This window comes from Gambusia affinis, linkage group LG24 (assembly GCF_019740435.1).
Source record: "Gambusia affinis linkage group LG24, SWU_Gaff_1.0, whole genome shotgun sequence".
NCBI lineage: Eukaryota > Metazoa > Chordata > Actinopteri > Cyprinodontiformes > Poeciliidae > Gambusia > Gambusia affinis.
In genome coordinates, this window is record NC_057891.1 from 12,873,597 (window position 1) to 12,891,261 (window position 17,665).

Sequence of the window (17,665 nt, forward strand, 5' to 3'; positions counted from 1 at the left end):
ATACTATACTATGATGTCGAAAATGTGCAAAAAATGACATACTATACGATGATGTCGAAAATGTGCAAAAAATGACATACTATACTATGGCGTCGAAAATGTACAAAAAACGACATACTATACTATGGTGTCGGAAATGTCCAAAAAAACGACATACTATACTATGATGTCGAAAATGTGCAAAAAATGACATACTATACTATGGCGTCGGAAATGTGCAAAAAAACGACATACTATACTATGGTGTCGAAAATGTCCAAAAGTTGACATACTATACTATGACGTCGAAAATGTCCAAAAAACGACATACAATACTATGGCGTCGAAAGTGTCCAAAAAACGACATACTATACTATGGTGTTGAAAATGTGCAAAAAATGACATACTATACTATGGCGTCAAAAAAACGACATACTATACTATGGCGTTGAAAATGTGCAAAAAACGACATACTATACTATGGTGTCGAAAATGTGCAAAAAACGACATACTATACTATGGCGTCGAAAATGTGCAAAAAACGACATACTATACTATGGCATCGAAAAAACGACATACTATACTATGACATTGAAAATGTGCAAAAAATGACATACTATACTATGGCGTCGAAAATGTGCAAAAAACGACATACTATACTATGGCGTTGAAAATGTGCAAAAAACGACATACTATACTATGGTGTCGAAAATGTCCAAAAAACGACATACAATACTATGGCGTCGAAAATGTCCAAAAAACGACATACTATACTATGACGTCGAAAATGTCCAAAAAACGACATACAATACTATGGCGCCGAAAGTGTCCAAAAAACGACATACTATACTATGGCGTCGAAAATGTGCAAAAAACGACATACTATACTATGGCGTCGAAAATGTGCAAAAAACGACATACTATACTATGGCGTCGGAAATGTGCAAAAAAACGACATACTATACTATGGCGTCGGAAATGTGCAAAAAACGACATACTATACTATGACGTCGAAAATGTGCAAAAAACGACTATACTATGACGTCGAAAATGTGCAAAAAACGACTATACTACGATGTCGAAAAAACGACATACTATACTATGACGTCGAAAATGTGCAAAAAACGACATACTATACTATGACGTCGAAAATGTGCAAAAAACGACATACTATACTATGATGTCGAAAATGTCGAAAAAAACGACATACTATACTATGATGTCGAAAATGTGCAAAAAACGAAATACTATACTATGATGTCGAAAATGTGCAAAAAACGACATACTATACTATGACGTCGAAAATCTGCAAAAAACGACATACTATACTATGGCGTCGGAAATGTGCAAAAAAACGACATACTATACTATGGTGTCGAAAATGTCCAAAAATTGACATACTATACTATGACGTCGAAAATGTCCAAAAAACGACATACAATACTATGGCGTCGAAAGTGTCCAAAAAACGACATACTATACTATGGTGTTGAAAATGTGCAAAAAATGACATACTATACTATGGCGTCAAAAAAACGACATACTATACTATGGCGTTGAAAATGTGCAAAAAACGACATACTATACTATGGCGTCGAAAATGTGCAAAAAACGACATACTATACTATGGCGTCGAAAATGTGCAAAAAACGACATACTATACTATGGCATCGAAAAAACGACATACTATACTATGACATTGAAAATGTGCAAAAAACGACATACTATACTATGGCGTCGAAAATGTGCAAAAAACGACATACTATACTATGGCGTCGGAAATGTGCAAAAAACGACATACTATACTATGGCGTCGGAAATGTGCAAAATACGACATACTATACTATGACGTCGAAAATGTGCAAAAAACGACTATACTACGATGTCGAAAAAACGACATACTATACTATGGCGTCGAAAATGTGCAAAAAACGACATACTATACTATGGCGTTGAAAATGTGCAAAAAAACGACATACTATACTATGATGTCGAAAATGTGCAAAAAACGACATACTATACTATGGTGTCGGAAATGTCCAAAAAAACGACATACTATACTATGATGTCGAAAATGTGCAAAAAACGACATACTATACTATGATGTCGAAAATGTGCAAAAAATGACATACTATACTATGGCGTCGGAAATGTGCAAAAAAACGACATACTATACTATGGTGTCGAAAATGTCCAAAAATTGACATACTATACTATGGCGTTGAAAATGTGAAAAAACGACATACTATACTATGGCGTCGAAAGTGTCGAAAAAACGATATACTATACTATGGAGTTGAAAATGTGCAAAAAAACGACATACTATACTATGGCGTCGAAAATGTGCAAAAAACGACATACTATACTATGGCGTCGAAAATGTGCAAAAAACGACATACTATACTATGGCGTCGAAAATGTCCAAAAAACGACATACTATACTATGATGTCGAAAATGTGCAAAAAATGACATACTATACTATGGCGTCGAAAATGTGCAAAAAACGACATACTATACTATGGCGTCGGAAATTTGCAAAAAACGACATACTATACTATGACGTCGAAAAAATGGAAAAAACGACTATACTATGATGTCAAAAAACGACATACTATACTATGGCGTCGAAAATGTGCAATACTATACTATGGCGTCGAAAATGTGCAAAAAAAGCGACATACTATACTATGATGTGAAAATGTGCAAAAAGCGACATACTATACTATGGCATCGAAATACATACTATACTATGACATTGAAAATGTCCAAAAAATGACATACTATACTATGGCGTCGAAAATGTGCATAAAACTACATACTATACTATGGCGTCAAATGTGCAAAAAGCGACATACTACTACTACTATGAAAATGTGCAAAAAACGACATACAATACTATGACGTCGAAAATGTGAAAAAACGACATACTATACTATGACGTCGAAAATATGGAAAAAACGACATACTATACTATGGCGTCGGAAATGTGCAAAAAACGACATACTATACTATGGCGTCTGAAATGTGCAAAAAACGACATACTATACTAGGACGTCGAAAATGTGCAAAAAACGACTATACTACGATGTCGAAAAAACGACATACTATACTATGGCGTCGAAAATGTGCAAAAAACGACATACTATACTATGGCGTCGAAAATGTGCAAAAAACGACATACTATACTATGGTGTCGGAAATGTCCAAAAAAACGACATACTATACTATGATGTCGAAAATGTGCAAAAAACGACATACTATACTATGATGTCGAAAATGTGCAAAAAATGACATACTATACTATGGCGTCGGAAATGTGCAAAAAAACGACATACTATACTATGGTGTCGAAAATGTCCAAAAATTGACATACTATACTATGACGTCGAAAATGTCCAAAAAACGACATACAATACTATGGCGTCGAAAGTGTCCAAAAAACGACATACTATACTATGGTGTTGAAAATGTGCAAAAAATGACATACTATACTATGGCGTTGAAAATGTGCAAAAAACGACATACTATACTATGGTGTCGTAAATGTGCAAAAAACGACATACTATACTATGGCGTCGAAAATGTCCAAAAAACGACATACTATACTATGATGTCGAAAATGTGCAAAAAATGACATACTATACTATGGCGTCGGAAATGTGCAAAAAACGACATACTATACTATGGCGTCGGAAATGTGCAAAAAACGACATACTATACTATGACGTCGAAAATGTGCAAAAAACGACATACTATACTATGGTGTCGGAAATGTCCGAAAAAACGACATACTATACTATGGCGTCGAAAATGTGCAAAAAACGACATACTATACTATGGCGTCGAAAATGTGCAAAAAAACGACATACTATACTATGATGTCGAAAATGTGCAAAAAACGACATACTATACTATGATGTCGAAAATGTCCAAAAAAACGACATACTATACTATGATGTCGAAAATGTGCAAAAAACGACATACTATACTATGATGTCGAAAATGTGCAAAAAATGACATACTATACTATGATGTCGAAAATGTGCAAAAAATGACATACTATACTATGATGTCAAAAAAACGACATACTATACTATGACGTCGAAAATGTGCAAAAAACGACATACTATGCTATGACGTCAAAAAAACGACATACTATACTATGACGTTGAAAGTGTCCAAAAAACGACATACTATACTATGGTGTCGAAAATGTCCAAAAAACGACATACTATACTATGATGTCAAAAAAACGACATACTATACTATGACGTCGAAAATGTGCAAAAAACGACATACTATGCTATGACGTCAAAAAAACGACATACTATACTATGACGTTGAAAGTGTCCAAAAAACGACATACTATACTATGGTGTCGAAAATGTCCAAAAATTGACATACTATACTATGACGTCGAAAATGTCCAAAAAACGACATACAATACTATGGCGTCGAAAGTGTCCAAAAAACGACATACTATACTATGGTGTTGAAAATGTGCAAAAAATGACATACTATACTATGATGTCGAAAATGTGCAAAAAATGACATACTATACTATGATGTCGAAAATGTGCAAAAAATGACATACTATACTATGATGTCAAAAAAACGACATACTATACTATGGCGTCGGAAATGTGCAAAAAACGACATACTATACTATGACGTCGAAAATGTGCAAAAAACGACATACTATACTATGACGTTGAAAGTGTCCAAAAAACGACATACTATACTATGGTGTCGAAAATGTCCAAAAATTGACATACTATACTATGACGTCGAAAATGTGCAAAAAACGACATACTATACTATGGCGTCGAAAATGTCCAAAAAACGACATACTATACTATGATGTCGAAAATGTGCAAAAAATGACATACTATACTATGGCGTCGGAAATGTGCAAAAAAAAAAAAAAGTGCAAAAAATGACATACTATACTATGAGGTCGAAAAAACGACATACTATACTATGGCGTCGAAAATGTGCAAAAAACGACATACTATACTATGGCGTCGAAAATGTGCAAAAAACGACATACTATACTATGGCGTCGAAAATGTCCAAAAAACGACATACTATACTATGATGTCGAAAATGTGCAAAAAATGACATACTATACTATGGCGTCGGAAATGTGCAAAAAACGACATACTATACTATGGCGTCGGAAATGTGCAAAAAACGACATACTATACTATGACGTCGAAAATGTCCAAAAAAACGACATACTATACTATGACGTCGAAAATGTGCAAAAAACGACTATACTATGATGTCGAAAAAACGACATACTATACTATGGCGTCGAAAATGTGCAAAAAACGACATACTATACTATGGCGTCGAAAATGTGCAAAAAAACGACATACTATACTATGACGTCGAAAATGTCCAAAAAAACGACATACAATACTATGATGTCGAAAATGTGCAAAAAATGACATACAATACTATGGCGTCGGAAATGTGCAAAAAACGACATACTATACTATGGTGTCGGAAATGTCCAAAAATTGACATACTATGACGTCGAAAATGTGCAAAAAACGACTAAAGTATGATGTCGAAAAAACGACATACTATACTATGATGTCGAAAATGTGCAAAAAATGACATACTATACTATGGCGTCGGAAATGTGCAAAAAAACGACATACTATACTATGGTGTCGAAAATGTCCAAAAATTGACATACTATACTATGACGTCGAAAATGTCCAAAAAACGACATACAATACTATGGCGTCGAAAAAACGACATACTATACTATGACGTTGAAAGTGTCCAAAAAACGACATACTATACTATGGTGTCGAAAATGTCCAAAAAACGACATACTATACTATGATGTCAAAAAAACGACATACTATACTATGACGTCGAAAATGTGCAAAAAACGACATACTATGCTATGACGTCAAAAAAACGACATACTATACTATGACGTTGAAAGTGTCCAAAAAACGACATACTATACTATGGTGTCGAAAATGTCCAAAAAACGACATACTATACTATGATGTCAAAAAAACGACATACTATACTATGACATTGAAAATGTGCAAAAAACGACATACAATACTATGGCGTCGAAAGTGTCCAAAAAATGACATACTATTCTATGGCGTCGAAAGTGTCCAAAAAACGACATACTATACTATGGTGTCGAAAATGTGCAAAAAACGACATACTATACTATGGCGTCGAAAATGTCCAAAAAACGACATACAATACTATGGCGTCGAAAGTGTCCAAAAAACGACATACAATACTATGGCGTCGAAAGTGTCCAAAAAACGACATACTATACTATGGCGTTGAAAATGTGCAAAAAACGACATACTATACTATGGTGTCGAAAATGTCCAAAAAACGACATACTATACTATGATGTCAAAAAAACGACATACTATACTATGACATCGAAAATGTGCAAAAAACGACATACTATACTATGACGTCAAAAAAACGACATACTATACTATGGTGTCGAAAATGTGCAAAAAATGACATACTATACTATGGCGTCGAAAATGTGCAAAAAACGACATACTATACTATGGCGTCGAAAATGTGCAAAAAACGACATACTATACTATGTCGTCGAAAATGTGCAAAAAACATACTATAATATGATGTCGAAAAAACGACATACTATACTATGGCGTCGAAAATGTGCAAAAAACGACATACTATACTATGGCGTCGAAAAAACGACATACTATACTATGACGTCGAAAATGTCCAAAAAAACGACATACAATACTATGATGTCGAAAATGTGCAAAAAATGACATACAATACTATGGCGTCGGAAATGTGCAAAAAACGACATACTATACTATGGTGTCGGAAATGTCCAAAAATTGACATACTATGACGTCGAAAATGTGCAAAAAACGACTAAAGTATGATGTCGAAAAAACGACATACTATACTATGATGTCGAAAATGTGCAAAAAATGACATACTATACTATGGCGTCGGAAATGTGCAAAAAAACGACATACTATACTATGGTGTCGAAAATGTCCAAAAATTGACATACTATACTATGACGTCGAAAATGTCCAAAAAACGACATACAATACTATGGCGTCGAAAAAACGACATACTATACTATGACGTTGAAAGTGTCCAAAAAACGACATACTATACTATGGTGTCGAAAATGTCCAAAAAACGACATACTATACTATGATGTCAAAAAAACGACATACTATACTATGACGTCGAAAATGTGCAAAAAACGACATACTATGCTATGACGTCAAAAAAACGACATACTATACTATGACGTTGAAAGTGTCCAAAAAACGACATACTATACTATGGTGTCGAAAATGTCCAAAAAACGACATACTATACTATGATGTCAAAAAAACGACATACTATACTATGACATTGAAAATGTGCAAAAAACGACATACAATACTATGGCGTCGAAAGTGTCCAAAAAATGACATACTATTCTATGGCGTCGAAAGTGTCCAAAAAACGACATACTATACTATGGTGTCGAAAATGTGCAAAAAACGACATACTATACTACCGAAAAATGTCCAAAAAACGACATACAATACTATGGCGTCGAAAGTGTCCAAAAAACGACATACAATACTATGGCGTCGAAAGTGTCCAAAAAACGACATACTATACTATGGCGTTGAAAATGTGCAAAAAACGACATACTATACTATGGTGTCGAAAATGTCCAAAAAACGACATACTATACTATGATGTCAAAAAAACGACATACTATACTATGGCGTCGAAAATGTGCAAAAAACGACATACTATACTATGGCGTCGAAAAAACGACATACTATACTATGGCGTCGAAAATGTGCAAAAAACGACATACTATACTATGGCGTCGAAAATGTGCAAAAAACGACATACTATACTATGGCGTCGAAAATGTGCAAAAAACGACATACTATACTATGGCGTCGAAAATGTGCAAAAAATGACATACTATACTATGGCGTCGAAAATGTGCAAAAAACGACATACTATACTATGGCGTCGAAAATGTGCAAAAAACGACATACTATACTATGGCGTCGAAAATGTGCAAAAAACGACATACTATACTATGACGTCGAAAAAACGACATACTATACTATGACGTCGAAAATGTCGAAAAAACGACATACTATACTACGATGTCGAAAAAACGACATACTATACTATGGCGTCGAAAATGTGCAAAAAACGACATACTATACTATGGCGTCGAAAAAACGACATACTATACTATGATGTCGAAAATGTCGAAAAAACGACATACTATACTATGATGTCGAAAATGTATGTACTAAGTACCAAGTAAGTACAAAGTACGTACTACGTACCTAAGTACGTAATACGTACTAATTACGTACTAAGTATCTAAGTACATAATAAGTACTAAGTACGTAATAAGTACTAAGTACCTAAGTATGTACTAAGTACTACGTACCTAAGTAAGTACCAAGTAGTATGTACCTAAGTAAGTACAAAGAAAGTACTAAGTATCTAAGAAAGTACAAAGAAAGTACTATGTACTTAAGTTAGTACAAAGAAAGTACTATACACCTAAGTAAGTACAAAGTACGTACTAAGTACCTAAGTAATTACAAAGTACGTACTAAGTATCAAGTAACTACAAAGTACGTACTACGTATCAAGAAAGTACCATGTACGTACCAAGTACGTACAAGCTATGTACCAAGTACGTAGTACCTACTAAGTACGTCGTACCTACTAAGTACGTCCCTAAGTATGTACGTACCCAAGTACATATGTACCTACGTACCCAAGTACTTACCTAAGTACGTACGTACGTACCCAAGTACGTGCCTACCTACGTAGGTCTATGTGAGTTTGTTGTGATTTAGAAGTCTGCATCTTGTAGCAGCGTTCTATTAATAGCCTCTGCCTGGTTGCTTCTCCCTCCTCTGGATCAGAGCAGCAGTCAGGAGGCCAGCCAGCATCTCACTGCTCCCCCTGCATTAGCATCCACTGTCTGCTCTCAAATGTATGTGCAAGTTCTCAGCCAATTAAGAGTCTAAATTATGGGCCCCGCTCTGTGAGCTGCAGAGGAAGGTGATGAAAAATAAAAAGGCCTATTGCAGGAAATGGAGTCAAATGCAGCAGTGGGCTGTCAGGTGAAGATCCTGATTTCTGAAAGGAGCACAGAGAGTCCCCGCTCCCACCTGTTCAGGTGCTGCTGCAGCAGGTCCAGCCGTTGCTCCACCTCTCCGTAGGTGAGGTCCGTGTCGCTGTCGTCCTCCTCGGCTGTGTCTCGATTTTGTGCCGACTCCTCAGCCGCCGCGCCGGGATGAGGCTGCACCCAGTCCTCTGCCTCTAGCTCTGGGAGGAGATGGGAGGTCATTGGGGGGGTGTTGGACATATTGAACTTTTGACATTTTAGCATAGAGAAGAAAATGGAACACGTTTTTTCACAATTAAAAAAAGAAAAAATCTTGAGCTTTTAAGAAAAAAAATCTCAAAACTGTGGCATGCCTGTCTTGTGCAAGGCCAATGTGACAAACTTTGTAAAAGTTGAAAAAGTATAAATACTTTCCATAAATCTTTCTGATTTTTCTCTGAATCTCTCTGCTGCACCAGAGGTCCCACACAGCCAGTCGGGCTGTCAGCAGAAAATTTCTTCTGCCTCCTTTCAGAAATGAATGTCTAGAGATTAAATTGACATTCCCTTCCTGGGCTGTAATCAATATCACTGCTCTCTACCTTGGCAGTAATCCTCTTTCAGCTGTAACGGCTGAATTATGGGATATTACTATGAAATCAACACGCTGACACCGTTTCCTCATCTGGCATGCCGGCGGCGTTACGGCATGCGAGCTGCGGCTTTCTGTGGGGCGACTGAAGGCGGCGGCGCCGTAGCGTTTGGAGAAAATGAAGCAGCAGACACAACGTGGTTGCTGTGGGAACCCGGAGAAGTTCTGCCCAGATCTCCCATTACAAATCAATCAAACATTGAAGATGTTATTTTGTTCCTTCTGTCCTGTGCAGCAGTGAGTTACTGTTCATTTTAACACTAATCATTATCTACAGTCATCACATGAGTAAAGTGCGGCAATAATTTTAGCTTATTCTCAGTAAATTGTACAAAGATAAATAACTTCTGATTTTATACAAGTTTAATCTGAATTAATATTAACCATATTAGTGCTGGGACCAGATTAAAAATTGTAATTGCAGGTCTAATGAATTTATTTGAAAACTAGATATCTACAAATAAGCAACATTTTCAATTCAAAAACACTTTTTGTTGCTAAATTAGAAATAAATGGACATAAATAGTGATCTGTTTAATTTTTTATATTATTCAACCATTATAGTGTTTCAGGAACAGAGGAGGCTACCATTAGCATTGGGGACGTCTGCTGCTACGTCAGGTTTACCATTGAGATGCTACTTCAGAAATTAACACTTTGCTGGTAGGCTAACTGCTTTTAGTACAACTTAGTCTTTACCGGTGTCCAATCAGATATTTTTTAAAAGTACCCATAGTGAGTAACGCTGATTGTCTTTGCTTAAAACTTATTTACTTTTTACTATTTAAATGAGCCTGAATGAAGGAAAGAATCACCTTTATATTCCTGGTTCTGTGCGCTTCCTTCAGCCTGTGCCTCAGGAGCCCCGCTCAGCCCAAGACCCAAGGTGTGGTCCCTAACAACCGGGTAACCAAGCACACCAGAACACAAGGGCCTCTGCTCCTCCTCCTCTTCCCTGCCTTCCTCCTCTTCCTCATCCTCGTCTTCCTCCCCCTCCTCGGCAGACTCTCTCCCGTCCTCGGCCGGTGAAGAGGCGTAGACGCCGCGGCCCTTCTTGGCGTCGCAGTGCGGGGCCGCCGGCTCCTTGTTGTGCGAGCCTGTAGGGAGAAACGGTAATCAGGGAACAGGAAGTTGTACGCTCAGACTTCCTCTGGGAGACTGGCTTTGCTGTGGGGGTTAAACTGAGGACAAACAGATTGAACCTTTTAGGTTTACATCGACTAAATATCCTTAGAACTCAGACAATCATACACTTTGTTTTTATATTATGAAGACAAGAAATGACTGTTTTTGAGATTTTATGCAAAAGTTTAAAGTAGGGTTAATATCTAAGACTTCAAGAAATAAAAACTACATTCATAGATGCTCCCAATCCAATATAACTGAGCTTGAACAATTTAGCAAAGAACAACGATTCTAGATCTAGAAAGTGGTAATGAGTAACTTTCATAATCATGCTCTACTTTGTTTTGTGTTAATCATGTGAATTTTTTCACTGTGTTCTGGTTATAAAATGATCAGTTTGCTCAATCTGTGGTGGTAAACTCACAGATAGCGGCTGTATTCAAACAGCTTGTAGCCATGGTGACCGGTTAAATTATTCTGAAGCCGAGCCGAATGCTGAGTTCTGCTGTGCGGACTCATCTTTGTGTAAAGCCAGTCAAATTACAGCCGCTCCTGTCTCGGGGCTGACAAGTTGAACGTCTAACAAATTCCTCTGACTCTAATCTGACTGAGTCAGATGTGCTGAGAGACGGCAGAACCTCCTGAAGTGAGTCCATCAGCGACGCCAACACAATAATGTCAATTAGGAGCTCAGGATCAAATCAAAATCAATACTTCTCTGATACTACACATCTCATCTATGACACATTTATAGCCTGTGCAGATTTTACTTTCCCCTGGAATAGCAGATTACAGTGTAATGAATAACAGCAGGTGGAAAACCAGCTGCTTGTTTTAGCTGAGGACAGTCTGCAGTGAGAAAAAACTCCACATGATGCCGGTGTTCAGCCAGCATCGCTCATGCTGCAGCTCTGACCTGCTAACGGGGGAGCTGAGCGGTGTGCTGCGTTGTGCTGCAGGCCTTGGTGTGCTGAACCATTTTTAGGCCCACAGAGGAGCGTCTTTTTTTGACTCTGCTCCACCTGTTCTCGGTGCACAGGTGGAGGGAAATGTCCTTGTTACAACAGATGACCTGGCGTTCAACAAATGCTTGTGGCCACAAAAGACACCGACTGATGTATAAACACCCATGTGGGTTCTCAAAACCTGTAGAGTAATTCTTCCTAAAGTAAAGCTTGTCAAAGCGAGCGTAGCTTGTTGATAGCAGCTGTGCAATAAGAGGTCAGAAACTGTATCCTGTGAACTTTGAATATGAGACTCTGACCTACTATCTGGGTCCCATCTTGATATTTTGGATGAGTCGAGTCAGCAGAGAACTTGTTCAGACATCCAGTTAGAGAGCATTTAATTAGATCAATGATAAAATAAGTAAATCTGTGTTTTTGTTCAGATATTACAAACAGATATTAGGACATCAGTGTGACTTAGGATTTAGTCTTTATAGCAAATAAATATTAATTAATCAATTAGGGCATATAAAACAAAGATGACAGGCTTACAAACAGAAGTATTGATCTACAAATTGATGAATAACAAAAGAGAAAAAAGAACAAACAACAAATTTAGAAGATTAAAAAAAGGAGATGGTCTTTAAAATATATACATTTAGGACAAAGACACAAAAAAATTTGAATTATTTAACATGCATGTTAGGATACTCTTCTATTTTTTATTCTTGTAATCTTTGCAGTTATTTTCAGATTTGTATTATAATTCAGATTTACCTGCGGAGGATTTTCTCTTGTATGAAACCCGTCTGCAGCTCTTCACCTCAGCCATGTCAGAGTCACTGGGGCAGGTCGTCTGCACAGCAGGGAACATGTCAACAGGTTCAAACGTTTTGCCCAGCAAAAACACTCACAACTTTTAAAACTTTATTACAATATTCCATGGAAAAACCACAACGTCAATGTTCTAGTTAGGAAATTTATGCAGAGACCGACACATGATTCTACTGGGTCTGTAATGATACATTAATTATTCTGGACGATTAGTTGTTCCAGAAGTTACTGCGAGAATTGATGATATTGTTGTTTTAACATTGGAACTGGAAGACATTTAAACCCAAAGCAACAAATTTAAAACTTTAAATTAATAATATCTTTTCACAAGACAAAGTAAAATATAATCAGATTAGTTCATTCACTTTGATGATCCCTCATTTCTAAATCTAAACTACAATCACAGCTGCACATTATCCCAACAACCTTAAAACTAAAATCAAGTCAATTTTAAGGCTACTGGCTTTTTTTTTTAATTGGCATAAAAGCACACCACACTTTTCAGAAACCCAATGAAATGCATTAAAGTTTGTGGTTGTGACAAAATGTTTAAAGGTTTAACTTGTCCGAGTATCTTTATCCTGAAGAACGTGAAGAGGTTGTGGCCGTTGCCGCTTTTGGTTTTTAAGGTGAGTAACAGGAACTGCTGCCGGTCTCGTTAGGTCACCGTGTCTGTCCTGTTTTCGCCGTAATCTCACCGTGTTTCTCATGTGTCTGATCTCCTCCGGCCTCTTTAAATAAATAAGTGAAGACAACTACGACCTGCGTTCTAGCGCTCTCTAGTTAAAAGATAAAACGACACAGTAATGCAGACTAACGACTCTTCCACTGTGTCCATCATGGAAACTGGAGACATGCTCCGTCTTTCTCCGTCTTCAAGTAAAACAGCAGCGAAAAGAAAAATGTGCAACTCAGCGAGAACGTTTCGGAATAGAATGACTGAATTAAGTGAAGAGGGGCTAAGCAGAATTAATCAAGAAAAGCTTTCATTCCAGTCAATGGTCTTTTGAAGTAAAGCAGAATCTGTGGTTTTTACTTCAAAGGTCTCAAATCCCTTTGAATCTCTTTGATCAGACCGTCTTTCGGTCGCTGGTTTCACCTTCATGCTGGCTACCTTTGCGTTTTCACCCCGAAGATCAAAGGTCAGCTCCAGGTTGGTGAAGAAGTGGTCGGCGAACTCCGGGTACATGTCGAGCACCTCCAGGATCTCCTCCCTCTGGATCGTGTGCAGGTCGCAGTAGCTGAGCGCGCGGACGTCCGCGCACGACTTCCCCGGCTTGGCGAACAGGTGGATCATCTCGCCGAAGATGTCGTTTTTACCTGAAGAGCGCATAGGAGGACGACAGATAAGATAAGGAAACACGAGTCCGGACGCACTTATCGTCACTCCTGGTTGTTGATCTTGTCGATCTGAAACCGATGGTAGAGGTGCAGAAACCTCCCTCTGTAAGTTCAAAAGTCTCGTTTGTCAGATTAAAATTTCTTTTTAAAATAACCTTTAAGTTGGTATTACACATGCTTTTAATTAAAACCACATTTCTGTTTTTTGTAAATTTGTTTTATTGTACTATTCTAATTTTAAATGTGTTTTCATTAGCTGTTAGTAGCTAAGAGAAAGAGAAAGAAGGTTTTTAAGTCCAGTGGTTATTAAAGCAGATCTAGTCAAAGCTAGTAAATAATGAGAACTTTATGACATTTTAATACAAACATTGATGATAATCAGACTTTATTTAGGTTATTGATCTGTGTTTGTTATATTACTAACATGGTGAAAGTAATTTGAGAATATTACTAGTTTTAGGATCTGAAAACCTTTTTTCTATGTTTGCACTTTGGTGTTGGAAACCGAATCAGAAAACCAGTTTGGGCACTGGAGACGTTTCATTACAGCTTCAAACTGGGACTCCGTTGTGAGGAGAGAAAACTCGTAAAGTGGGATACACCTGCTGGTTTTATGGGATGAGGGGAAAGGAGAGCAAATGAAAAATGCTCTAATTATATCTGGAAGATGTCGATAGCAATTTATCCTTCGGCTGCAGCTGTGGTCATGCTTGGCATCCCAACACAGAGACAATCACACACACCCATAAAAAAATCTCTCTAACCCTTTTATCTTTTGTCATTTTACTTTCATCATCACTTCTTCTCCTTCCTACCTTCTATTTTTATCCGTCTCTATCTGCAGCCTGGCTCTTTTTTTCTTTTTTCTCCATTAGCAAAAACACTGAATTTCCTGTTGCTTTCATTCCATTATGTGTCCGCCCCCACTCTTTTCTGTTCACTTCATCTTGGGAAACTTTACACAAAACAGCAGCGAACCCAGTCGTATCGCAGCGTCACATAGCCATCTGCACTTAGTGCTAAAAGGAAGGGAGTTCAAAGCTAAGCAGCCTGCACTGATGGGACTGTCAATTTGTGCTTCTTTTGATGTGTCACAGTGACTCATTAACAAGGCTAATTAAAAACAATGTGCATTTCTGCTTTAATTTTTGAATTATGAATCTGTCTGTGTGGGTGACGCCACTACGACCAAGGATTCAGTTGCAGCAACCACGCTGTAGAACTGATGCAGAGTCATCACGAGTTAGGTAAGCTGTAAAGGTTGTACAGGATTTGATTTATTGGTGCACAACTTTACAGTTTTTTGGAAAAGATTTTGTAAATTGTGTATTTATTTCCTTTCCTTTCACAATTATACACCAAACATAAACAAAAACCCAGAAAAATACTCAAAACTAACTGAGCAGTTGGTTTATTGAAGATATGAAATGCTATTGGTGTTTTTTCAAGTTACCTGGAACTAGCAATTAGTTACTAGCTACTTCTTCAAGAAAGGAATCCAGTTACTTTACTGCTTACTTATTTTCAAGAGTATTTTTGTGTTTTGAATAGACATAAAAAAATAAAAAAAAAACAATGGAGAAAAAAATACAATTGTTGACTTTTAAAACACAAACAATTTCCAAAAGTCAAACGTTTTCCACTTGTGAAATTCTGAAAATCCCGTGATTTTTCTACAAAAATGTAGATTTTCGGGAGGACCTTCACCGTTTATTTATTTTCCGTCTACAAAAGCACTGATACTCTGTCATACATCACTGATTGCCCGTCATTACAAAGCGCTGCTGGGGTTTAAGGATTAAGCGACAACTCACCTAGAATGGCCACCACAATGTCGTCTTTCAGGATCTCGATGGAGCCGCGCGACACAAAGTAGAGCGCCGTCAGCACGTCTCCGCTGTGGACCAGCGTGTCTCCGGGAGGCGCGTGGGTGGTCTTAAACCTCATGGCCAGGGCGCGGAGGCAGCCCTTGGTGGCCCCGTGGAACGCCTTGCACCCCTGGAGGAGGCTCTTGTTCAGGTGGAGGCAAATATCCGCCTGCAGGCACTCTGGGAAGCCCTTCAGCACCTGGGAAGGAGTTAAAGGTCAAAGAACGTGTGAATCGCTGTGGAAGTGTTTTCAAACTGCGACTTGCTTGTGATTTTCGTTCAGGTGGATGTTTGCGTGTCAATTTGAAAGGTTTTTCCAGAGAAATGTGCTACAGGTGCCATGCGTGCGCCTCCCTTCTTCTCAAAACCTAAACCGCACAGTTAAAAAAAACCAAAACAAAACTTAAAAAAAACAAAAAACTAAACAACACAAGCTCCTTCACAGAGTTAGAGTGGATAAGACAGAACATTCACAGATTCATCTAAATGACAGCAGAAATTAGGAGCACAGACTGAATAATGTTCTGTATTTGAAAGTTAAATCTTAACATGAACATGAAAAAAAGAACATTTGAACTTCTCCATATTTTATCAAATTGCAAACACAGACATTGTGTATTTTATGATGGACTTTATGCGACAAACAAACAAGGTAATAAATAAATGTGAAGTGAACTTGTTTCTTTTTTGTTTATTTCTTATCAGGCCTGACGAAAGAATATTATAACAGCATATCAGGACCAAAGTAGATACATTTTTTTTAAAAAGAATAAATTTTCATTAAAAGTCTCTGAAATTTTCTAGAAAAGACAAGAAAATTTCAAAGTTTGAAAAGATTTACATTTTCTACTTTTAAAACTCAGAAAATTCTCACAGGCCTATTTTTTTTTGACTTTTCAAACTTCTCAAAAAATTTCTGGGATTGATACCAAAATCAGATGCAAAATGTAAACTTTTCAAATTCAGACATTTTCACACTTTTTCTGAAAATTCCTGTCTGATTTGGTGGAAGATTAGTCTTAAAAAAAGTCTATGTATCTGTGTAGAATCTTGCCAATTATTTCTAAAAACAGATTATGTTGGTCTCTAGAGTCGGTCCCAAAAAGCTGGTAGATGTAGTTCTACCAAGTACTTACTTTGTGTTGGTGTAGCACAAAAATCCAAACAATAAATTTGTGTCTGCAATATAATAAAATTAGAAAAGGTTCAAAGAGTATCAATAAAATCACAAATCATCTTAAAAACTCTTCTTAGGAGGTTAGCCTCGCAGTTTTAGTTTAAATAACATAATTTTTTTGCTTTTACTTTTTTAAATGGACTACTGAAAGTCAGTAACTTATAGTACACTTACCATTTAAAGGCAAAACTACAGAGAACACAAAACAACTGATATTCCTCGGACAGCTTGAGCTGACTGTAAATAAGCACCACGTGATCAGACACTGGAAGGCAAAGACAAAAAAACTTCTCGGGGACACGTAAGTGACAGTTCACATGAGTAAACGCAATTCTTCCCTCTGTTGTTTTCACATCTAAAATCCAATGTGCCGGAAAGACGAGCAGCGCAAAAGAAATGTTGCCTGAACTGATTTTCTGGCTCTAACAAACCTTTTGTTGCTCCTTACCAAAAAAAAAAATATGTATATAAAGGAAAATGGCTTCTGATTTGAAAAAGAAAGACTGAACAACATTTGGCAGACGCAGGTGCCACCACGGCGTCTACAGCCAAGTGTCCCACAGTGGGAGGGAAACCTGGCAGTGGAAGGCGAG

General features: G+C 37.2%; 1 protein-coding gene across 4 annotated transcripts in view; it reads right to left on the minus strand.

Annotated features, from left to right (window-relative positions):
• Window positions 1-17,665, minus strand: part of kcnh7 (potassium channel, voltage gated eag related subfamily H, member 7) — a 75,486-nt gene that overhangs the window by 8,998 nt on the left and 48,823 nt on the right. For 2 of the 4 annotated variants that reach the window (XM_044110314.1, XM_044110316.1), the window contains 5 exons: window positions 15,842-16,094; window positions 13,801-14,006; window positions 12,630-12,708; window positions 10,596-10,877; window positions 9,193-9,349 (listed from right to left, as the gene is read on the minus strand). In XM_044110314.1, coding sequence (XP_043966249.1) covers window positions 9,193-9,349; window positions 10,596-10,877; window positions 12,630-12,708; window positions 13,801-14,006; window positions 15,842-16,094 — 977 coding nt within the window. Of the gene's footprint in view, window positions 1-9,192; window positions 9,350-10,595; window positions 10,878-12,629; window positions 12,709-13,800; window positions 14,007-15,841; window positions 16,097-17,665 lie in introns of all 4 variants that reach the window. The other 2 variants (XM_044110317.1, XM_044110315.1) reach the window with 2 other exon arrangements.